A 23313-nucleotide genomic window follows, 5' to 3' on the forward strand; every position below is an offset into this window, starting at 1 on the left:
AGGCCGCAGCGCCAGCCGCGCGGAGCGAGCCCTCCCCGGCCCCAGCCCCGCCTGGGGCCGCGCCCGGACCTCGGACCCGGCCCGCTGTCCAGCGCCCGTCGTGTCACCGCGGCCGCCGCCGGGGAGGGGAGGAGGCCGCCCGCTGCACGTCCGCGCCCCGCCGACCGCAAGGCAGGCCCAGAGGTGAGTCGAAGTCCAGTGAGGGGGGCAGCTGACCCCTACCCCAATGGCCCCTTTGCCACGGCAGATCCCAGAGAGACCCTCAGAGAGGTGGCCGTAGGGTCAGTCCCAGCTCCTCGTAGGGCTAGCTGCCCCTCGCCCTCCGCGAACATCTGCCCATCACCCCACCTAAGACTGCAGCGGATTGGATCGAACCTGAACTGGGATTCAGAAAACTTTGTTCCTGGGGCCACTTAGCTTCGCTGTTTTCCTATCCTCATCCATAAAATGGGCAGAAAGATACCCACCCTGCTTCACTTAGGGAGAAGGGGGTCACATGTCCTTCCAGGCTCCTGGCTTGACCTGGGGGTGGGTGTCCACTTCCAGCGCTGTTGAGCCTCTCCTTGAAGCCCATCTTTCCCAGAGCAGCCCTTGCAGGTCTTGCTACAGGAATCTGACACTCTGGCCCCTTCCCCCAAACCTCACCTCCAACCCTGTATGGTCGCATAGCCCCCATGCCATGGACTTCTTTCAGGATCCAGGTCAAAGGTGATCCCACTCTTCCTCCAGTCTGGGACCCCAGATTCTCAGTCTGCCCTGGAGGCCAGTGCTGTTATGACCATCTCTGAACTGGTCACCCACCCTCTCTTTTCTTTTCTAAGGACAGGGAGATAGTGGACAATAGCTCTCACCCTCTCTATACGGGCAGCTTCTGGCTAAGTCAGCGTCTGTCTGACATCCCTGACCCCTGACTGTTTGTCTTTTCATCCCATCAGGTAGTTAAAAAACAGCCTCTATTTATTGAGTACTTACTATGTGGACACTTAGGTATAATACATTTTTGTCAAGTAATCCTGGCCGCAACCTAGGACAAGAGGTGTTATTATGTCCATCCTATAGAAGAGGAAAGAGATTCAGATGTGAGTCATTTGTCCAAAGCTCCATGGATGGTTGGGTTTTTAGTAACTTTTGTTAAGTGCTCATGGTGTACCACGTAGTACACTTATACCTATGAAATGAGCACTATTATAATTTTTTTATTATTTATTTGCCTATGTTGGGTCTTAATTGTGGCACATGGGATCTTTTCGTTGAGGCACGTGAACTCGTTGTGGTGGGCTCTAGAGCCCGTGGGCCCAGTAGTTGTGGTGAGTGGACTTAGTTGTTCAGAGGCGTGTGGGATCTTAGTTCCCGGACCAGGGATTGAATCTGTGTCCCCTCCATTGCAAGGCAGATCCTTAACCGCTGGACCACCAGGAAAGTCTTGAAATGAGCACTGTTATTTTTCTCATATTTTATAGGGGATCTGAAGCTTCGGAAAGGTTAAGGAACTTGCCCTCACTCTCATAGCCCTAAGTGGTAGAAGCAGGATTTGAACCTGGGTCTATATGATCCAGAGACGACAACCTGACCCCTGTGCTACACTGTGCTGCCTTTGCATTCTGTCTGAGATCCTAAACTCCCTACTTGATGCTACATCCCAGTCCAGTATTGTGAAGGGTTAATGAAGTGATGCAGAGGAAAGTGCTTTGTGATGGTAAGGGGCCACCCAGAATGAGCAGTTCAGTCTGGTCTCTGCTGTGTGGATAAGACCTGTTGATGTACACAGAGCAAGGCACTTGCAGCCCCAGGACAGTACTGCTGTGCTGAGAAACTGCTACTCATGGGAGCTCATTAAATCAATCCCCCGGGTGTGCTGGGGAGAAGGAAACTGACCTCCACTTTCTGAGCACACCCCTACTCTGGTTCTCCCCACCTAAGACTAAGGCTATAGCACATAGATGATTTCTAGACAAACGCATATTGGGTGCCAGGTGATGACAACTGCAGTCGGTTAATGCAACCCCCACTTGATCTTTTTCCTCCTTGAGGGACCTATCTAACACCAAACAACTGCAGAAATTAAATGACCAAGTGAGGATGTATTACCAGCAATTTAAGTTGATCAAGACGCACATGGTGATTCTGGGCAAGAAACCTAACATCCCCCAGCTTCCGTTTCCCTATTAGATTGTCGTGAGGATTAAATGAGATCATCCATCAAAGTTCAGTACTTAGCACATAAGCAGTACTCAGAGAAGGCTAACTCATTACTAAGAATTTCACAGTGGTTAAGTTAATGTTTTAAATTAGTCTAGCATTTGTGATTTCTGGCTAAAGACTGTGATGCTTCTGTCAGCAGGAGATCATTCAAGAAGTTTTGTTAGGTGGGAAAGGAGTCTACCAGCCCCCAGGAGTCTGTCTGTTCTGGAGTCAGGTGTCAGGGCGCATTATGCCGGGTCAGCTCTGAGTTGGGACTGATGATCAGCATCCTCCTGTACTGAATCTTACTCTGAGCCCAGTAAAAAATTGGACAATCACAGCTTTCCTTCACTGCATTTCCAGTTTTAGACCAGAGGCAGATTCTGCAAATGCTGCCAAGCCTTCCCTGCACTGTTCTTGGGCCCCAGAGGCTGGAGATGGCCTGAACAAAGCCTATACCTCACCCTCTCTCTGCAGCATCTCCAAGTCCTCGGCTCCAGTGTTTAGCCTTTTCTGTCCCTTCCCCAGTAGAAGCAGGTGGGGGAGAGGTCCCTGAGTGGGAATTAGAATCCCTGCCCTCTGTACTCCACTCCAGCATGGAGTTGAATAGGACCCAGTTCAAAGTGTGGTACCCACACAAACTGATCTGAATTCCCTGGGGAAATTTTTTTAAATGCATATTTCTTACTGGTCCCAATGGACTGAACCAGAATCTGGAGCAGGAGTGAGACCAAAGAGAGTGCATTTCTAATGAAGCACTTGAGATGATTCTGCTGCTTAATAGTGTAGTGAGAGGGTGCACCGGAGCACAGAGAAGGGAAAGCATGGGGAGAGGATTCTAGAAGGATGCTGGCTATCATCCTTATTGTTACCCACGTTTTCCTTCTTGCTTCATCCCCTCTCCTTTAGCTGCTTTCTGAGCAAAGACTGCCAAGGATGGATTCCCGCCCTTACCCCAGTGGGCAAAGCCAGCTTGTCTGGGGTTCCTTCTCCAGCCACCAGTCCCACTGCAGAGTGCTTGCCAGAGTCCCCACTGTATTGCGGGAGGGGCATGAGACAGGAGGTCAGGCAGAGGCTGGGGACACAGCTGCAGCAGACCAGGGCTCCGTTTCCTCCCCCAGCCCTGGGCCTCTGGGGCAGAGGAAGCCCAGGCAGGAAGACCAGAGCTGCCACCAGCCAGTGAGGCCCATGAAGCACCCCCCACCCCCCAGTCATCCTGCCCTCAGAGTCTCAGCATCATGGATCTTCATTTGGCATCATTCTTAGACTAGGGGCCTTCTGCAGCCTATATGGCCCTATGCCCAGCCCTCCAGCCTTACCATGTTACGCCAGAAGACAGTTCTCTTCCCTCATGTCTGCTGCCCCTACCTGGACATTCCCCAGGCACACACCTGCTACTTGCCACCATTCAGAAAGTTCTTCTTGCTGTCTGACCTCAGTCCTTCTTTCTGCAGCCTCAGCCCTAATCTTTTCATTCTAAGCCTTTGAGAGATGAAGATGGGGGTCACTTCTGAAGCACTAGCTGGTCTGGGACTTGAGATGGGACTATCATAGACCAGAATTACTCCCCTAATAATCCCCACCAAACTTTTGAAAAAATTCAATCTTAACCAACCACAGAAGGTCAAACATTCAATGTCTAAGTATGTTTCACTTCCCTTCCACATCACTGGCCCTACCCCCACTCTTTCCCAGGACCTCAAGGACAGAGAGAAGCAGGGGAGTGGCTCAGAGAGGACATCTTATAGTCTAATGAGGGTGCAGGGAGGTTCCTTAGAGACAGTGCGGCCTGGCACTGTCCAGGCTTGGTATGGCTGATAGAACCCCACAAGCTCAGACATGGGCTGTCACCCCAGATTGGGATATGGAGTAGAAGCAGCACTGGACTGGGAGTCTGGACACCTGGGTTGTACTCCTAGCACTGCCACTGAACCCCATTTGACCTTGGACAAGCCTGCTCTCCTGGCTGAGCCTTGATCCCCATCTTCTCTGAAATAAGGAACTGGGCTCTGTGATTCACAGGGTGTACGAGGATTCCGTCACGGGGGTGTCCCAGCCCCAGGTGGCTCCTGCAGACCCTGTAGCGACTCCAGCCTGCCCTGAGACCATGTCCTGAGCTCCCTGATGTGCGTGACTCCTGCCTGTTCTATCCAGACCCCAATCTAAACAATCTTGATTCCTGTTCCCAGCTTGGCGGGACCCTGAATGGCAGGAAGTGAAGACAGGAGCCTGTTTATGTTTGAGGCAGCCAGGCCTGAGTCGGGGGGGCACTGGGAAAGGGGTGGACAGGGATGGAGGCTGGGAAGGGGTGGGCAAGGGACAGGGACAGACAGGGGTGGGGGACTGCTGAAGAGATGCTCCTTCTACCCCAGCCCCATGCCCTCTGCGCCCTCCAGTCTGCACTCAGCGGCAGGACAGCTGGGAGTCCCCCAAGCTCTCGGTCACTTAAACATGGCTCCCCACCCTTTACCCCTAACAGGATGGTTTCCATGGGGAAGTGAACCAGGACTTCCCCTGCAGGCCCCGCCCCAAAGCCAGACGCAGGGAGGAGGCCTCCCTGCCTCCCCCCCTACAAAAAAAAAAAAAAAACTCCCAGCAATTTCCTCTGGGTGGGAGGGACCCACAGTCAGTGGCTGAAAACACTGAGGGGAATCACATTTCATAGATGTTATTGCACCCCTTCTCCTCTCCAGGGATCATGACCTTGAACCTTCCCAGGAGAAGGCTTCTGATGCTACTGATAGCCTTGGGCCTGACCCAGGGTGAGTACTGGGGAAGCAGGTAGGAAACAGAGGCCTGAGGGGATAAAGAAAGGGTTGTCTGGGCTCAGCTCTTGTTGGGCTGAGTCTGAGGAGCTGGGAGGAGAGGGACTGGGGAGACAGGGCTCAGTGAGACTGAGCTCTCAGCTACGCCAACCCTCTTGTACTAGCCTCTTGATCCAAACCAACAGGCTGGAGCTCTTTCAGACTCCAGGGTGGGAACATGTGTATGGGGATTCAGACAGTGGGGCTGTTGGCAGAGGAGGCCTGGGAGAGCTCTTAGCACTGGGGCTGGGGGGCCTGCTGGGCCTGGAACTGGGAGGGGAGGTCCAGGGATCAGGGAGGGGAGAGAAGCCTGGTTCTCAAGGTGGCAGCTGCCCCTGGTGGAGATAAGTCACTGGAGGGAAGGCTGAGGATGGAACTAAAGGACTGGGACCTCAAAGGGCTGGTTTGAGAGCTCAGAAGGGAGGGGGCGGTTGGGCAGACTTTGGGGTTAGGCTCCTCTTGGAGAGCTGGGCCCAGAGTGGCTGAGCTTCCAGTGTGTCCCTCAGGTGACCCCTTGAAACCCTCTCGGGGCCCGCTGGTGACCTGCACGTGTGAGAACCCACACTGCAAGGGGCCTACCTGCCAGGGGTCCTGGTGTACAGTCGTGCTGGTGTGGGAGGATGGACACCTCCGGGAATACCGGGGCTGCGGGAACATGCACCCAGAGGTCTGTAGGGCACGCCCCACGGAGTTCGTCAACCACTACTGCTGCTACAGCCCCCTATGCAACCACAACGTGTCCCTGACGCTAGAAGGTATGTCTGGCTGCCCCGGAAACCCCTCCCCGGCTTCTCTGACTCTGCCCTCCCTGCCCTGCTTGCCTCTCATGCTCTGGTCTGGAGGGTGGGGGAGGCAGGGCCCCCGGGGTCTGACTGGCAGAGCGGCAAGGTGGGGGGCATCCGGCCTGGTGGAAGCTGGGCCTCAGTATCCCTCTTCCGCCAGCCACCCAGACTCCTCCGGAGCAGCCTCAAGGAGATGGCCAGCTGCCTTTGATCCTGGGCCCCGTGCTGGCCTTTCTAGTGCTTGTGGCCCTGGGTGCCCTGGGCCTGTGGCATGTCCGGCGGAGGAAGGAGAAGCAGCGGGGCGCGAACAGTGAGCTGGGCGAGTCCAGCCTCATCCTGAAGCCATCTGAGCAGGGGGACAGCATGTTGGGGGTGCGGGCCTGGGGGACCTGGGACACCAGGTGGTGGGGGGTAGACAGGAGCCACAGAGTCAGAGGGGGCACAGAGTGGCAGGTGGCTGAGAAAGGCACGTGGCGGGCACTCAGAGATTTGGCTGGGCACTGGGCGGGAGGGGTTTGTGAGTGAGAAGTGTGGTGAGATGAGGCAGTGGGGCCCAGGTTGAGGAGGGAGAAACGGGTTTGGTGGGTGGGGGCTGCCCCTCAGCGGCCTCTCGGTACTCCCAGGACCTCCTGGACAGTGACTGTACCACGGGCAGTGGCTCAGGGCTCCCGTTCCTGGTGCAGAGGACAGTGGCTCGACAGGTCGCCCTGGTGGAGTGTGTGGGTGAGCAGTGGGTGAGCTCAGGGGATGGGGACCAAGCGCTCCCAGTGAGCTTAGAGGGGTGAGGGAGTCACAGGTGGGGCCAGGCCCGGGTCAGAACAGGAATTCTGCCAGTCAGGGAGGGGGTTGGAGATGAGGCAGTGCCTGATCCTTGGCCAGGAGCTGGGGTGGAGCAAGAGGCAAATGGAGGTAGCCTGCCAGAGGTGTGTGGGTCTGAATTCAGTTAAACAGAATCTTCCGAGGTTCTGCAGTCGGAGCCAGGGCAGCAATGTGAGGGGGGCCTCTTCTGAGGGTGACTGTGGCCAAGGGCTCTGTGTGTCCAGTATGTGATCTCCCCTCCCTCCTCCCTGGTTGCTGGATCAGGAAAGGGCCGCTATGGTGAGGTGTGGCGGGGCCTGTGGCATGGTGAGAGCGTAGCCGTCAAGATCTTCTCCTCCAGAGACGAACAGTCCTGGTTCCGGGAGACTGAGATCTACAACACAGTGCTGCTCAGACACGACAACATCCTAGGCAAGCGGGGATGGGGCGGGGAGCGCTGGGCCAGACCCGGGGTTCTCATCGCCTTGCCCCACGACCCCGCCTCTGAACACTGACCTAACCTTGAAGGGCTCCCAGCGGGGCTCGGCCCCAGCTTCTGACTCCAGCTTCCTCTCTGCCCTAAGCCAGACCAGCCTCCACCCCATTCCCAGCTTTGCCCTGACCTCTCCAGCCTGTCTCCCCAGCCCCGACCCTGACTGGTCCAGCCTCCTTCATCCCTAGCCCGGCGGTGAGCCACCTGATCCTCCGCCCACAGGCTTTATCGCCTCGGACATGACTTCCCGCAACTCGAGCACGCAGCTGTGGCTCATCACGCACTACCACGAGCACGGCTCGCTCTACGACTTTCTGCAGAGGCAGACGCTGGAGCCTCAGCTGGCCCTGAAGCTAGCCGTGTCCGCGGCCTGCGGCCTGGCGCACCTGCACGTGGAGATCTTCGGCACGCAGGGCAAACCGGCCATCGCCCACCGCGACCTCAAGAGCCGCAACGTGCTGGTCAAGAGCAACCTGCAGTGCTGCATCGCCGACCTGGGTGAGCGCGGAGGGGCGGGCCCTTGGCAGGGGGTGGAGTCCGTGCGCCCTTCCTCTCCACGCGGTTCTGCCTTCGCCTGTTTGGATGCCTGGCTTCAGTGGCCTGATTGGCGCGTTAAAACTCACAGGGGTGTGGGTGGGTGTGTGTGGAGGTGTGGGGGGGTGTGTCTACACACTGGCGCTTTAAAACTTACAGACGTGTGTATGTTCTCATCTCACCTCCTGTGTGTGTGTGTGTGTGTGTGTGTGTGTGTGTACACTGATTGGCATTTTAAAACTTGCAGACGCGTGTGTGTGTGTGTTCTCGTCTCACCTCCACAAGAACCCCACACCCCACCAGCGGCTTGAACACTATTTTCAAGCCCAGACTCCTTCCACCACTTCAGCCAGGCTCCAGGTGTGGGGAGAAAGGGGCAGGGAGCCAGCAACCTGGGTTCTCATCCCGGCTTTGCTGACCACAGCGCTCGCTGTCACCGTGCGTTGGGGTTCAGTTCTGAAATATATGCCTGCCTTGCCTACTCGCATCTCACCGGATTCCTACCCCTAGAGAGCACCACGCAGGCCAAGTATGACAGGGACAGTTATTCTCCCGTGGCTGCTGGCTCCCAGCCCAGCTCAGGGCGGGCTCCAGTTGCCAGCCCCTCTGTGTCCTGCCGTCTGTCGCCCTCTCACCTCACGCTGGGATTCCAGCCTCCCCAGGGCCGCCCTATCTGTGGGCCTGGGTGAGCAGCAGCAGTGACAGGCCTGGTGCCCACAGGCCTGGCTGTGATGCACTCTCAGGGTAGCGATTACCTGGACATTGGCAACAACCCGAGAGTGGGCACCAAGCGGTACATGGCCCCTGAGGTGCTGGAAGAGCAGATCCGAACCGACTGCTTCGAATCCTACAAGTGGACGGACATCTGGGCCTTTGGCCTGGTGCTGTGGGAGATCACCCGCCGGACCATTGTCAATGGTGAGCCTCCGGCACCCCACTGCACAGGGTGGAGCAGGGGAACAGGGCAGGTGGATACCCAGGCAGACAGGTGGGAGACGGGGCTTCCTGCCACCAGCTGGTGCCCATGGCCTGAGGGGCTTGTGGTCAGACCTTCCAAATTCCCTTTACTGTCACTCATCAGCTGGTTCAGCTGAGTGACCTTTTCAGGTTCCTCTGAGTCTGATTCTGGCTGTGAAATCTTGGGTAATTGATAATAACAGAAGTATTAATAGCAGCTAATGTTTATTGAGTTTCAGTACGTGCCAGATGCCATGCTGTATACATGTATTATCTTATTGAATTGTCCTGTGTTGGCAGGGAGGTGGTATGCTTTAGTGGTTAAGAGCAAGGGTGGGAAATCAGACTCAGTTCCTGATTTTTGCCATGTGCAAAGTACTTTACTTTTCTGTGCCTCAGTTTCCTCATTTGTAAAATGAGAAGAAAAATAATTTCCAGTTGTTGAGATAATCCAAATAAGGTAATCAGGCAGTATCTGGAACTGTTGTGGAGTTCAGTAAATATTGGTGGCAATTGTTGTTGTAATGACAAATACTTGACACAGCAACACCCCCATTTTACAGATGAGGGGACTGAGGCACAGAATTACAACTGGCTAGAGGCAGCACGGGGGTCTGAAACCAGGCAATTTGACTCTCAGGACCAGTGCTCTTTATTACTGTGCTACTTCCACCCCTTGGTCCTTGTTTCCACAGAAATTCGGGATGTGATAGTGCCTGCACTTCCTGCTTATTGATGCCTTACTACTATTATTATTAATGGCTGTACTGTGCGGCATGCAGTATCTTAGTTCCCTGACCAGAGATCAAACCAGTGCCCCCTGCCCTGGGAGTGGAGTCTTAACCATTGGACCACCAAGGAAGTCCCTATTGCCTCATTATTACCATGGGTGCTACAGAAAACTGAAATTTGGAGGGGAGCAGGCACAGGGACCTCATTCTTCATGGTCCCATATAGAGGGCCTGCCCTGTGGCTGGTGCCCTCCCAGTCCTGGGGTGGATGGGACCAGGTAGGGAGGCTGGTCAGTCTTTGTGGAGGCTGTCCACGGAGAGGGGCTGCCAGGAGTCTTGACAGGTTGGGGACCACCCTCTTGCTGGGCTCAGCTTCAGACACAAACTCCAGAGGTTGGGGCTGGTAAAGGGGGCACCTGGAAGCAACTGAGGCCCCTTGGAGCCAGCCACAGGCAGGAAAGGAAGGCTGGAGCAGCCTGGGCTGAAGAGGAGGCTGATTGCAGACTCCTGGGGAGGAGGGAAGCTCTGTCAGCTCCACACAGATTCGCGGCGCATTATAAACACTGTAATCTGGTGTCAGCCCCGGCGCTGATTAAAGGCCCATTAGACACGCTCAGGCCTCTGCGCAGCACTGATTAGGGCTCAAGCAGCACAGGGGCCGGCCTGGACGCCCGCCACGGGGAGCACAGCTGGCTCGGGCTCTCCCCAGGCTGTGGCTGTTCTGTGCGGCTGCAGCCCCCAGCCTCGGGCTGGAAGAAGGGTGGGGCCTAAGGTGCTTTTCTGGGGTCTGGCCTCTTCTGGCCCAGTGACTGCCGCTTCACCAGCATCATCTTCAGAAAGATCCTGCTCAGGATGGCACACTTGGGATGATGAGGGGAGGGGTGCTGCTGGCTGGGAGGGTCAGCAGAGGCTTGTACCACCCCTGAGACTGGGTGGATATGATCTGGACCTGGGTAAATCTCCTTCCCTTAGAAGATGTGTTTTCTTCCCCTTCTCCTCATTCTACATCCTCACCCAGCAGTCTGCCTCCCTCCCTTAAGTGTAGCTTGGAGATCAAGAGCATGGGCTTTGGTAAGACTTCCTAGGCTTAACTCCTAGCTCTGTCACTTACTATCTGTGTGATTTTAGACAAGCTTCTTAACCTCTCGGGCCTGAATCTGGCCTGAATTTCATTGTGTGTGTGTGTGCTAAGTCGCTTCAGTCCTGTCCGACTCTTTGCAACTCCATGGACTGTAGCCCTCCAGGCTCCTCTGTCCATGGGATTCTCCAGGCAAGAATACTGGAGTGGGTTGCCGTGCCCTTCTCCAGGAGATCATCCTGACCCAGGGATCGAACCCAAGTCTCTTAATGTTTCCTGCATTGGCAGATGTGTTCTTTACCACTAGTGTGACTTGGGAGCCCCTTCATTGCTTATAAAGTGGAGCTAATAGTCTTCCTCATCTGATAGGGTTGTTTTGTGAGGATCTAATGCCATGCGGTTAGGACATTGCCTGCCACATAGTAATTGCTTGGTAAACATTAGATATTTTGGGGCATCTCTGATAGTTGGGGCCTGGAAGCAGTACCCAGACCCTGGGTTAGAGGCAGCTGTGGAAAGACTGGAACAAGGTCTGTCCTACGAATGCAATGTGTTTAATTCTCAACTCTGCCATTACAAGCTGTGTAACCTTGGGCTTAACTTCTCTGAGCATCAGTTTCTTCATCTGTAAAATGGGTGGTCAGGTTGCTGTGAAGACTAACAGGATAATGCATGTAAAGTGTTTATAGCACAATGCCTGGCATATTTGGTAAGTGTAAGATAAATGGCAGTAATTATTGTTTATAAATATATTTATTATATTATGGTGTCCCTCTCAGAGGTAGCATGGGCAGGCAGCTGGCTTCCTGGACCCTGGGACTGAGTGTGGGCAAAGCTCACTTCTGGGTGGTATGGGACCTGTTTGCGGTCCCAAGTGACTGTCCCGTTGTCCTTCATCCCCAGGCATTGTGGAGGACTACCGGCCACCCTTCTATGATGTGGTGCCCAATGACCCCAGCTTTGAGGACATGAAGAAGGTGGTGTGTGTTGACCAGCAGACCCCCACCATCCCCAACCGGCTGGCTGCAGACCCGGTGAGGCCCCTGGGGGTGCTGGGATGGTGTGCGGTGGTGGCTCAGCACTGGGGTTTCTGGGCTGAGGAACTCGTGTCTGGCCTCTGCTTCCCCTGGGTAGGCTCTAGGGGACAGATCCCAGGGGACCTCTCTGGGTACTCCCTCCCACATTCCTGCCTGTGGACCTCCAGAGACCCTCTGGTTATTCTGGGATTTTTTTAGAACATTTCACCTTGCCTGCAAAGACAGAGGTTCTCTGCTATTTTTTGCTGTGAAGTTACTGTTGTTGTTCTTTTTTCTCAAAGCACTCCACATACTTTATATAGAATGCACACATACGTATATATAGGCAAATATAGGCATATACACACTTCTGTACAAACACACACACATGTACATACAGGGACACGCACATGCACACACACGCACACGCTCATAGGTACACGCACACGCACACACTCATAGGTACACGCACATGCACACACTCACAGGTACACACACATGCACACACTGACAAGTACACACACGTGCATGTTGGCCCCATGATGACAGAGAAAAAGACCTTTTGTCTCTCTTGGCACTTTTCTCCTTGTTCCCTGTCACAGTGCCTGGCACGCACTAGGTACTCAAGCAATGTTTATGGAATGAATGACTGAACACTGATATGTGTATACATGTATATATACACAGAGCCATGTACATTTCTGCACAACATTACAGAGCCACAAAAAGCCACTCCTATGCACACACACATACAGTCCCTGCCAGGAACTGGCTTGAGTTCCAAGGCAGAGGTGAGGCTGGCTCACTCTGCGACCACTGAGCTTCCTGGACACAGGCATTTTGAGGGCAGCACCCACCACCCAATCTCCCAGTGTCCACTGGAGCAGGCCAGGGTTGGTGGAGGTGCTGGGAGCCACTGCCTTCTGCAGTGAGGTCTGGCCTCAGAGCGGGGATGTGAGAGTCCCGAGGCCTGAGCTCTCCCCTCTCTTGGGTCTTGGTGGAGCGAGGGTGGGGGTACTCACCGGAGGGTGTCCGTGATGGCCTGAGTTACATCTCTCTTTCCGTCCTGCCTACCTTTCTCTATCCCCTTCTCACTCCACTCCCTTTCTCTTCCATTTTTGTCTTTCTTTTCTCATCCTTGCCCTGTTCCCACTATCTCCCTTTCACCACTGCTGTCTCTCCTCTCCTTTTTGACACTCTCGTTTCCCTCTTCTCGACTTTTCTGTTCACTTGGGCATCCTCCTTGTCTCTTCCTTTCCACGGTCCCTGACCCATGTCTCTGCTTCCTCTCCTCTCCTTCACTCTCCCCCCACCCAGGTCCTCTCAGGCCTGGCTCAGATGATGCGGGAGTGCTGGTACCCCAACCCCTCTGCCCGCCTCACTGCGCTGCGGATCAAGAAGACACTACAGAAACTCAGCAATGGTCTCCAGAAGCCCAAAGTTATTCCCTAGCCATGGGGCTGAAGCCTGACTCCCCTCTGCCTGCAGTGTTTGTGGGGTGGCTGGTGGATGGCAGCCTGCCTGGGTAGCCGTTCTGTGAGTGTGTATGCTGGGGAGGGGGGTGCCCCTCTATGGGCAGCTGTGCCTGTCCGACTCGGCCCCCAGCCCATCCAGCCAAAAATACAGCTGGGCTGAAACCCGATCCCCCACCGTCTGGCCTGCTCCAGGCAGCAGGCTCTCTGCCGCCTGGCTCCCTCCCTACCTGACATGCCCTGGATGCACCCCCTACCACCCTCAGGACAGGATGCAAGAGATCCCAGAGCCACAGTGGTCAATCCAGGGAACCCTCCTGGGCCCAGAGCCTGGACCTGCACTTTACCCCCTGCCCTCCATCAACCCCACTGCCCCACTGGAGCTGCCAGCGTGGCTCAGAGCCCTGTCCAGCCTTCAGCAGACACCCTGCCCTGCCAGGCTTCAGCCTCTGGCCCAAGCCCCAGACACCCAGGGCCCATCAGCTTTTCTTTGTGGGTTTGTATTTCAGCTCTAGGCCACCTTGGGCCCCTGTCTTCTAGACATGACCCACCCCCCCAGCCCCCGCAGCCTCCACCCCGCAGAGGTGGAGCCTGATCCTCAGCCCCTCCCCCACCCCTTCCTAGCTGACTTATTGTGACATGAAACCCAAGGAGTCTTGCTGTGGGTGTGGCCAGTGGAGAAGTGGCAGGGCAGATGGGCAAGGCCCAGGACTTCCAGAATAAACGAGAGGATGTTGGGGCCAAGCATGGCTGGGGAAAGGCCCATCTGGGAGTCAGAAGACCCAGAGTCTGGTCCGGGTGCTTGCTCTATGCGACAAAAAGGAGGCCCTCCCTGAACCAGGACCTTTGTTTCTTCATCTCTATATCAAAAGGTTTTGTCCTGATGTCCTTAGAAGTTTTTTCAGCTCTAAAGTTCTTTGAAATTTCAGCCTGTGTCAGAACTCTGTTCATCAGTGTCTTGTACTCCTTATGCCCCAGCCCCTGGCAATTTGCAAGATGGAAATTTGAAAATAACTTTATTTGAGGCCAAGAGTATCTGAAATGTTTCCTAGTCTAATTCTGCAAGCTCCAGTTCCTGTCTTAACCGATGCCTCTGGCCATCCTTGGGCTCAGACAACCCTGGGTCGTCTGGCAGGCGAATCAGCCACTCACCTGCTCTGTGGCTTCACCTTCTCTCCCCAGGGCTGAGAGGGTCCGAGGGAGCTTCCTGCGGGGCATCCAAGGCTCAGAAGAAATCTGGCTCTAACCAACAAGCCTCCAGCACCCAGATTCTTCCCCCACGGGCCCCTGTGTGGCCTTCCTAGTCCCACATGTTTGGCCAGACCCCAGAGTATATGTGTCTAGGAAGAACCTGATGGCTGTAGAGAAACACATGGAAAGTTCACCATTTGGAAATATCAAATTTTTGATGTTCCAGGGCGTATGTCCATGCGCTGAGGAGGTTACCCGAGCCCTCAGTGGGTGGATGGGCTGGAGGGCAGTTGGGTTGGAGGTAGGGCCTAAGGGTTGGGAGGTGAGGCGCGGGGCTCAGGTTAGGGAACACGACAGCCCCAAACTTGGAAAGACCTGGTCTTGCATCCCTCGGCCCTGGGATGGCATGGAGAAGGACCCTCAGTTCTCTACAGGAGGTGAAGGAAACAGCCTCCTCCCCTCCTACTGGAAATGCCCCAGCACAGCCTCCCTGGTCAGCTTCTCGAGCGTTCCTTCCACCATCAGAGCAGCACTTTCCCAGGCTGCCTCCCAGCATTGTGCAAGGCCCAGAGGAGAAGCAGGAAGTGAAACTGGGTGAAACAGAAAGCTGCATGAACCTGCCAGGTTCCCACAACATCGCAGGGCACTTTGCTTCCTGGCAGAGTCATGTCTTCTGGGTCACTGGAACCCACCTAGACCAGGAATCCCCCTGAAGGATTTTATCTCTACTGGATTTGGGGGGCAAAAAGTCTCCTTAGGCTCCAAGCCAGAGACTGAAGGCAGCAGCTCCCCAAAGGGTGGAAAATCCCTAAGAAGAGAAAGTCTGAGGCAGGAGGCCAAGTGATGGGGGAGGGTTGAGAGAAGGGGCCAGAGTTGGGAGAATAGCTATGGCCAGAGTAGGAGACATTGGTGAAAGAAGTCTGCATAATGCTGCTGAGTTCAGGATGGTGTTCCAGGCCCAATATTGGTCTCTTAGCCTGGAGGTACTGTTTGTGGGAGTGCTTAACTCCTGCTTAGCACATGAGTGAGTGAAAGTCGCTCAGTCATGTCCTACTGTTTGCGACCCCATGGACTCTGCAGTCCATGGAATTCTCCAGGCCAGAATACTGGAGTGGGTAGCCATTCCCTTCTCCAGGAAGATTTTACCACCCCAGGAAAGGAACCAGGTCTCCCGCATTGCAGGCGGATTCTTTACCAGCCCAAGAAGCCCAAGAATACTGGAGTGGGTAGCCTGTCCCTTCTCCAGCAGATCTTCCCGACCCAGGAACCAAACTGGGGTCTCCTGCATTGGAGGCAGATTCTTTACCAAGTGAGCTATCAGGGAAGCCGCTTAGCACATAGTAGGTCCTCAATAAAGCATGGTTGAGTCCGGAGCTCTGGCTAAGTCTTCCCAGGTCGGTGCCTCTGGTTCCCTCTGGTTCGCCGAGGGAACAACAGGGGATGCAGAAGGAGATGGTCCCAGAGTATCCTGCCTGGGCTCTGCCCTTCAGAGAGAAGTCACAGTTGGTGGAGGAGGCTGCTTGGACGTCAAGCTGCCGCCCAAATCTCAATTCCCACCGCCGGCTGGGAGAAGCCCTCTCGCGGCGCCTCCGCACGCCCTCTGCTGGCCAAAGGGCGACCCAGCAGCCGCCTCCCGCCCCACCCCGCGCTTAGCGCCGCGAGCCCTTCCCTGCCTGGGATCTTCTTAGGCCGCTCCCAGGCGGCAGTGTGCGTGCGCTTACCCATGCTTCTGTTCTGTAGGGACTGTCCCCCGAAAACCACATCTAGAAAGGAGCTGCGTCCTCACTCAGAGGCAGCTTGGACACGCCCTCCTGAATCCGTTGTTCTCAATTCCCTCTTTAAAGGCCCACCCCTACCTTGCCAGGAGTCACTCCTCATCCCCAGGATGGGAAAGTGACCGCCATCCCCCGGACCTACCTTGGCGTCCAGGGAGGCTTCAGAAAGCACCTCTCCCCACCCCCGAAATTGAGGGTGGGGACATGCCATAGGGGAGGCAGGTACTGGAAGAAGCCAAGAGGTGACTCTTACATTTGACTGCCCATCCTAGGAAATCTGTGCCTTTGCAGTAGAGGCTCCCTTAGGGAATCACAGAACTGGGGTACCCTTACCAAGGATGACTTCCCTTTTACCACGGAGGACTTCCCCTCCTCCTAGCAGCCTGCAAGGTGGCTCATGCCTGGAGCCTACTACTGACTCCAGAAGCCTTTGTCCATGGACCCCCCACAAAAGACAGTGCCCTCTTTCCCAGAGGACCTTTTAAACCAGCTTTGGGAAAAGGAGAAAATGAGTGTTCTTTTCCCCTCCTGTCTCTGCCAGACCCTGATCCTTACATCCCACGTGATGTCCGCATAACGTTGACTATGGGCAGAAATGCAGTGAGTACACTGCGGAAAAGAAATCACAAGACAGGCTGCGATCTGGGAAAGAAGAACTGGCCCATTGCCCTCCAGGGTTAGAAGGTCATGGCATCTAAGCCACTGCCTCCATGTAGAGCCTCAGGGAATCTGCCTGCCTTTGAAAGAAGAAAATCCATCAACTTTTTCTGTTTTGTCCTGCTTTCCTGGGGGAACCCCAGGCTCTAATTTCCTTACCTATATAAAGAGAGACGGGATCATCTAAGTGGTAAGGATGCTCCCTCAGGGGTGATGAGTGTCTATCACATGCCCAAATGAGAGTGAAGCTTGCTTGTTTCCTGGAGCATGTGCTTTGATGACCACGACTTCCTTTGCCAAGCCCTTGTGGTACCCAGTTCTCCCTACTCTCGAAGTCCCCATTCTCCCTCAGCCCTGCCTACATCTGCCCTCACAGAGGCTGGCTCGTCTTCCTCCAGAGCTTCACTCACATCAAGATTAACAGACCAAGAGGTAGCAAATCTCCATGTCTATTCAGCCCTGGGGGTGGCGTGGAGGGGTGCAGGTCCAGAGAGGGGACGGATGCTGACTATGCAGTCGTCACTGTGGGTGGGCGACTCTTGGAACGAGCTGCTTCCACCAGGACCACATTCAGTTTGCTAGAAATAGAGACAGAGGGCTTCTTGACTTTGCATACGATTTGCATAATGTCATAGACACACAGTCTATTTTCAGGCAGCTTTCAGGTTAAAGTGTTGTCACTGCTGCCCTGCGGGGTGTCACGTCTGGATGAGTCTCTTCTCTGTTCTTTCTCACCCACCCACTCTTACTGACCTAGATCCCCAACTGCAGGAGCCAGCGGCAGGGTGGGGGGCAGACTGGGGTTGTCCGGGGAGACACGGGGGCAGGGCAAAAGGCACACTGGCATTTCCTTTGTTACCACCACCACCCAAAGCAATGTGGAGCTGTTCAAGGGCAGCCGATAGGCAGAGGCAAGGAACGGGAAGCAAGGTGGCTGGCTCATGCTCTGTTCTGCACAAACTGCTCCCGCCTCTTCTACCAGAACAGCCAGTTCCCATACCCTCGATTTAGTCTTCTGCCAGTTTGAAGGAAGACATCTAGATAAACCTGTTCCTCTCAGCCACCATAAAGCTTGGCTTGGCCCAGCTATCCCTCTTGGGCATTTATTTTCAGCAGTAAGGTTTGATCTTAGCCTCCTGTGAAATCTGACCCTCTTTCTGTCCCTCTCCTGGGAACCCCATCTGGGAGACCAGTAAGCTAGTCTGATGATCAGTGTTTATAAAACATCTGGCACGTAGTAGGAGGTCACTCAGTGCCAGAGTCCCCTTCCTCTCCTTCCTCTAGAAGTCTCTGCCAAGCACCTAATTGTCCCGGGCCTAGATGCCCAGAACAGGCGCAAGGCAAACAGAATAGAAGGGCCAGTTGGGGTGACTTACTAAGACCTTGACTATTGACCTTGGCAGGTCCCTTGGCCTCTCAGCTAGGAAAAGGGGGGTTGGTGGGTTTTAAGTACAAGGGCAATTCTCATGTCACAGAGGGCTAGGGCTGAAGCCCCACCTAGGCTGTGATCAGGGCCTGTCTGCTGTACCGTCTTACTGTGGACACCTAAGGATTCACCAGATGCCAAGGCAAGGAGCCTGGGAGACTTGCTGGGTCCTGGGAGTCATGAGGTCGCTCCGTCAGGCAGGCTGGACAGCAACACCATACCACCCAGAGTTCCTGACCCCTGGCGCCCAGTCCCCCTGGACCTGCCTCGTCCCCTTAGGCAGGCGTTTCCTGTTGATAAGAAGCTCAGTCAACAAACACTGATAAAGAGATGAGAAAAGGAAATTGACAGGGCCTGGGTATAATGGGCATTTTTGTCTGCCTTTTCTACCCTTCCTCCTTCTTCCAGCACTCCTCCCCCACTGCTTCCCAGAACTGAGGCGAAAACAGGCCCCCCACCTCCACTATGGGCCCTGATTTGCAGTTTCCAGGAATTTCGCCTCACAGAGCCCTTAGAAGCAGGGCCTCGTTTGACCTGGGGGGCGTGGATTGCGGGGAGGCGGTAGGAGCTCAGAGGCAGGAAGCTCTGGGTGCTGCAAGGCCCCCAAGTCCAGGGGAAAGGGCAGTGGCAGCAGGAAGGAAGGACTGTCAGGATCAGGTTGCATCTACGACCTTCACTCTTCCCTTCTCCTCCTCCCCCCAGAGGCCTGGATCCAAGTCGTGCTTAGGTGGCCGCTTAGTCTATAATTAGTGGATTTTCCATCATTTTAGTCTCGGGCTCATTACTGGAAAATCTCATTAATTTTGACTCTACTAATTTGGAATCTATGATCCTTCGGGACAAGAAGCTGGACTGATGTTTAGAAAAAAAAACAAACAAGTTTGCAAAGTGGGTCCGACTGCCCTTCCTGGGCTTGGCTTTGTAAGCTCAGCTCAACAAAGGCCCTTTTCTCAAGTGCTCAGCCTGCAGTTAAGATGACCTGCCACCAGGCGGTTGATGAGGCTTTGTCCTCACTAACGCAAGTAGTCATGGATCACAGACAAGGGTGTTTTAAAGATTTGTACTCCATACTTCTTCCTTTTCCCCTAGAGAGAGCATTTATTGGTACAACAGTTAGGCCAAAGTAAAGGGGTGAAATATATCTCTAAATGGCCAGTGTTTAAAAGAAAACCAACAGCCATCTACAACTTGAGGTCTTTCTCCTGAATTCGGAATTGTTTCCAGTCCTGCTTACACCTGACCAGGGCTTTCTCTTGGCTTCAGGCCCTGAAAGCTGTCAGTGTAATTCTGACCCGTGAGGGGAGGAGCAGTGTGGTGCCAAGGGTTTTATCCAAGTCCAGATTCTAGTTGGAATTTTTTTTTTAGTAATTCAATAAATGTATTCTAAATTGTATATGGAAGAATATAAACTCATGAAGAGCTAAGTCAGTATTCCCTTATTTTAGGTTACTTTTTGTATAGGTTATATATTCACATTGTTAGGAAACAAAAGTGTCAAAAGGCAGACAGTGAAGTGTCTCCTTCTCATCCTTGTTGCCCATCTGCCCAAGTTCCTTGAACCCCAAAGAAATGACTGGTTTTAGTTTCTTATGCTTCTGTCTCTCCAAAGTTTCTTTATATGGATTTAAGTGAATTTGAATATGGATCCTTGTCCTTTCCCATCTTTATACAAAAGTAACATTATATACACTATGCAACGCCTTGTTTTTTTTTCACTTAATAATATGCCTTGGAGATCTTTCCATATCCAGCAGAGAGCTTTAAGATTCTTTCTTCATTTTTCTCCTTCTTCTTCTTTTTCCTCTTCTCCTTCATCTTCTGGTTTTTAAAAACAGCATAGTATTCTGCTGTTTGAATGTGCCATAATTAAACCAGTCCCCCATATTGGAAGTTTTGGTTGTTTCCAGTTTAGGGCTACAGCAAACAAAGCCGCAATGACTAAATTTGTTTGTGTATCATTTTGCTTCATTCAAACATACCCATAGGATAAATTCTAAAAAGTGAAGTGCCTAGGTCAAACAATATATGAATTTGGCCAAGCCAGTTTTAAAATAGTGTGAAGAGTGGAGACTTGCCATAGCAGAAAATAAAACACGACAAGCCATAGTAATAGAAATAGTATAGTACCAGACGATGGACAGACACAGACAAATGGACAAGTGGAACATAATTAAGGGCTCAGAAAAGATCCATATACACTTGAGAACTGATATGTGATAAAGATGTCATCAAAATTTGGTGAAGATGATAACTAAAGGGTATACTGGGTTTTTTCCCAGGGGGAGTGATGAAAATCTTCTAAATTAATTATGATAACTGTTACGCAATTCTGTGAATATACTAAAAGCCACTTTAAATGGGTGAATTGTATGGTATATGAGTTATATCTCAATAAAGCTGTTGAAATATTAGTGAAGACAAAGATGGACTCCAAATGGATTAAGGGCCAAAATGTGAAAGGCAAAACCATGAGGCTAATAAAAGAAAATGTAAGAGGACATCCCTGTGACCCAGGTATGGGGAAAGATTTAAACAAGACTCTTAAAAGACAAACTACAAAATGAAGAACTATACAGATACGATGACATCAGTACATTTTCAGAGATACACCATCAATTTAACATCAGTGAATTAATAGAACTAATAAATAAATGGCAGACCAAAAGAGATATTTACAATCCTTGAAAAACTCTACAAGATATGAGAATGATATCTACAGTATATGAGAAACTCCTGCAAATCAACAAAAGTCAATTTAAAAAATGGGCAAAATACATGGAGAGTTTATTCACAGAAAAGTAAACCCAAAATTAAAAAAAAAAATGCTAAAACTCACTAGTGGTCAGAGAAATGCATATTCAAATGACATAAAATTAATATCTACCAAAATGGCAAAATTAGAAAAGTGAGTAATGTCAAGTATTAGCAAGGAGATGGGGAAATAAGAATTCTTATTCACTTCTTGGAGAAGTCTAAACTGGTGTAGCCTTTTCAGCATTGCTTAATGAAAGTGGGTGTGTCCATGTGATTTGATCTCGAGATACCATCTTTGGGTCCATATCTCAGAGAAATTCTCATACAAGCCCACAGGGGACATGCACAAGGATGTTTAACACTGTGGTGCTTATGATAGCGGGGAGCTGGAGCCAACCTCGGTGTCCATTCTTGGAGGAACAGATAAGTAAAATGTTGTGGATGAATGCGTGCGTGCTAAGTCGCTTCAGTCGTGTCCAACTCTGTGCAACCCTATGGACTGTAGCCCGCCAGGCTCCTCTGTCCATGGGATTCTCCAGGCAAGAATACTGGAGTGGGTTGTCATGCACTCCTCCAGGGGATCTTCCCGATGCAGGGATCAAATAGTTCAGGGTATTATGTCATTCATCAGATGGAACCAGATATACATAACATACAGCAATATGGATAGATCTTTAAAATATAGAACTGATTGGCGGAAGACAATGAGGGCCAAATCACAGTGCCTTTTATATAAATTTAGAATGCATAATAGAACTATCCTGTGATCCTGCAATCTCACTTCTAGGTATGTATCCAAAGGAATTGAAATCAGAATTCCAAAGAGACCTCTGCACTTCCGTGTTCATTGCAGCATTACTCACAATAGCCAAGGCATGAAGCAAACTAAATGTCCGTTGACAGATAAATGAACAAAGAAAACGTAGTATATACATACAAAGGAATATTATCCAGCCATTAATTCATTTTAATATTAATATTTAAAAAGAAGGAAATCCTGCCATGTGCAACAATGTAGGTGAACACAGAGGACCGCATGCTAAGTGAAATAAGCCAGACACAGAAGGACAAATACTACAGAACACCGCTTATATGAGGGCCCTAAAATAGTTAGACTCAGGACTTCCCTGGTGGTCCAGTGGCTAAGACTCCGGGCTGCCTATGCAGGGGGCCAGGGTTCAATTCCTGGTTAGGGAACTAGATCCCACATGTCACAACTAAAGATCCCACATGCCGCAACTAAGACCCAGCGCAGCAAAATGAAAACAAAATAGGCATGTAGAATGGCTGAGGTAGAAATGGGGTGGCAGTCATTAGAAGGGTACAACGTTTCATTTACGCAAAAAGAACAAGACCTAGAGATCTACTGTACAGCAGAGAGCCTCTGGTTAACAATACAGTATTGTAATCTTAAAAATACACTAAGAGGGGAGAGCTTATGTCAAGTGTTCTTAACACACACACACAATAATAATAGAATTCATACATATTCAAAACAGTACTGCGTTCTTAACAAGGATATGCATGTACTTAAGGACACAAGCTCACTAGAATGCTTGTGCGGAGAGGGAGCAAGGTGGACGGAGATTGAAAAGGGGATTGGAAAAAGAGGTGGAAGATACAATCTGAGAGAAGACTTGCTGCCTTGCACAGGCCAGTGATAATAACAAGCTACTGTGTGATTAACCTGAGGCCCACACATACACGGGGAGAAGACAAAACCACAGAGTCTGAGTCTTGACTCAGCAGTTCAGGAGTTCGTGACTTGGACATGACACAGCACATAATACTAGGTTTCCTCATCTTGAAATGGAAATACTCTTGAGGAATCGTGATCATGTTGGATAAGGGGCCTGGCCAAAACTGCTGTTCAATAATTAATAATAATAGCATTGAGAGTGCTCTGCCCTTACCAGTAGTGTTCACAGCTTTGGCTCTGCAGAGCTACAGGCTAGCTTGGGGTCAATACCTCTTGCTGGGACTTCCCTGGTGGTCCAGTGGTTAGGACTCCTTGCTTCCATTGCAGGGGGCATGGGATCAATCCCTAGTCAGAGAACTAAGATCAAAGGCAGTCCCTCTCCCCAGGCCCTGGCGGGCTCTCAAATCTCCCCAGCCTCCTCATGTGGGAAACAGCTTAAGAGGAGAGATTTCCAGGGAGATTTGAAATGTGATTGCAGATATATGTGTATACATGTATAAGCCATATACATATATAGGTACATGTGAATGGATATTGATGTGTACTTATTTCAATGAGAAAAAGATTCTTCATCCTGTACTTACTGGCTGCTCCTTTTGGATCAATACTTTGGTTAGGTCTTTTGTGAAATGAAATTTATATTCACGCCCACCGTTCCCTTAGTAACAATCTCCGGCAATCAGATCTGCTCTCTGGTGGAAATGGCCTTTGGAAAGTGCTGTGCGGTGCACAGTTGCACAATCTTACCTTTGCCAGAAACTGTTTTCTGATGTAGCTGGTATCTTTTCCAGAAAAAAAAAATTAACTACATTTAAGCAGACTTAACAAGGTTTTAAAATAGATATAAAGTGGTTTCACCCCACAAGGGGAATTCTTAAAATACTAAAGTACTGTTTTTAAGCACAGTCAAGTACTTCAGAAAAACTAATTTACATTCCAAACAATTTCTATGCTAATTGCAAATG

General features: G+C 51.9%; 1 protein-coding gene across 1 annotated transcript; it reads left to right on the top strand.

The window, feature by feature from the left end:
• The first annotated feature begins 79 nt into the window (after positions 1 to 79).
• On the top strand, positions 80 to 13881 carry ACVRL1 (activin A receptor type II-like 1). Its single transcript, XM_010857859.1, has 10 exons — positions 80 to 183; positions 4875 to 4943; positions 5492 to 5740; positions 5928 to 6139; positions 6391 to 6490; positions 6851 to 6997; positions 7281 to 7556; positions 8313 to 8510; positions 11262 to 11392; positions 12692 to 13881. The coding sequence occupies exons 2-10, from the start codon at positions 4880 to 4882 to the stop codon at positions 12824 to 12826; spliced, it is 1512 nt and encodes a 503-aa protein (XP_010856161.1). The 5' UTR covers positions 80 to 183; positions 4875 to 4879; the 3' UTR covers positions 12827 to 13881.
• The last annotated feature ends 9432 nt before the right edge of the window (positions 13882 to 23313 follow it).

This window comes from Bison bison, unplaced genomic scaffold (assembly GCF_000754665.1).
Source record: "Bison bison bison isolate TAMUID 2011002044 unplaced genomic scaffold, Bison_UMD1.0 scf7180017864383, whole genome shotgun sequence".
Lineage (NCBI taxonomy): Eukaryota > Metazoa > Chordata > Mammalia > Artiodactyla > Bovidae > Bison > Bison bison.

Excerpts from the sequence above, each read along its gene's own strand:
- ACVRL1 (XM_010857859.1), top strand. The coding sequence starts at position 4,880 with ATGACCTTGAACCTTCCCAGGAGAAGGCTTCTGATGCTACTGATAGCC. Across the intron at positions 4,944-5,491 it reads AGCCTTGGGCCTGACCCAGG|GTGACCCCTTGAAACCCTCT; the intron begins GTGAGTACTGGG and ends TGTGTCCCTCAG. Across the intron at positions 6,140-6,390 it reads AGGGGGACAGCATGTTGGGG|GACCTCCTGGACAGTGACTG; the intron begins GTGCGGGCCTGG and ends CGGTACTCCCAG.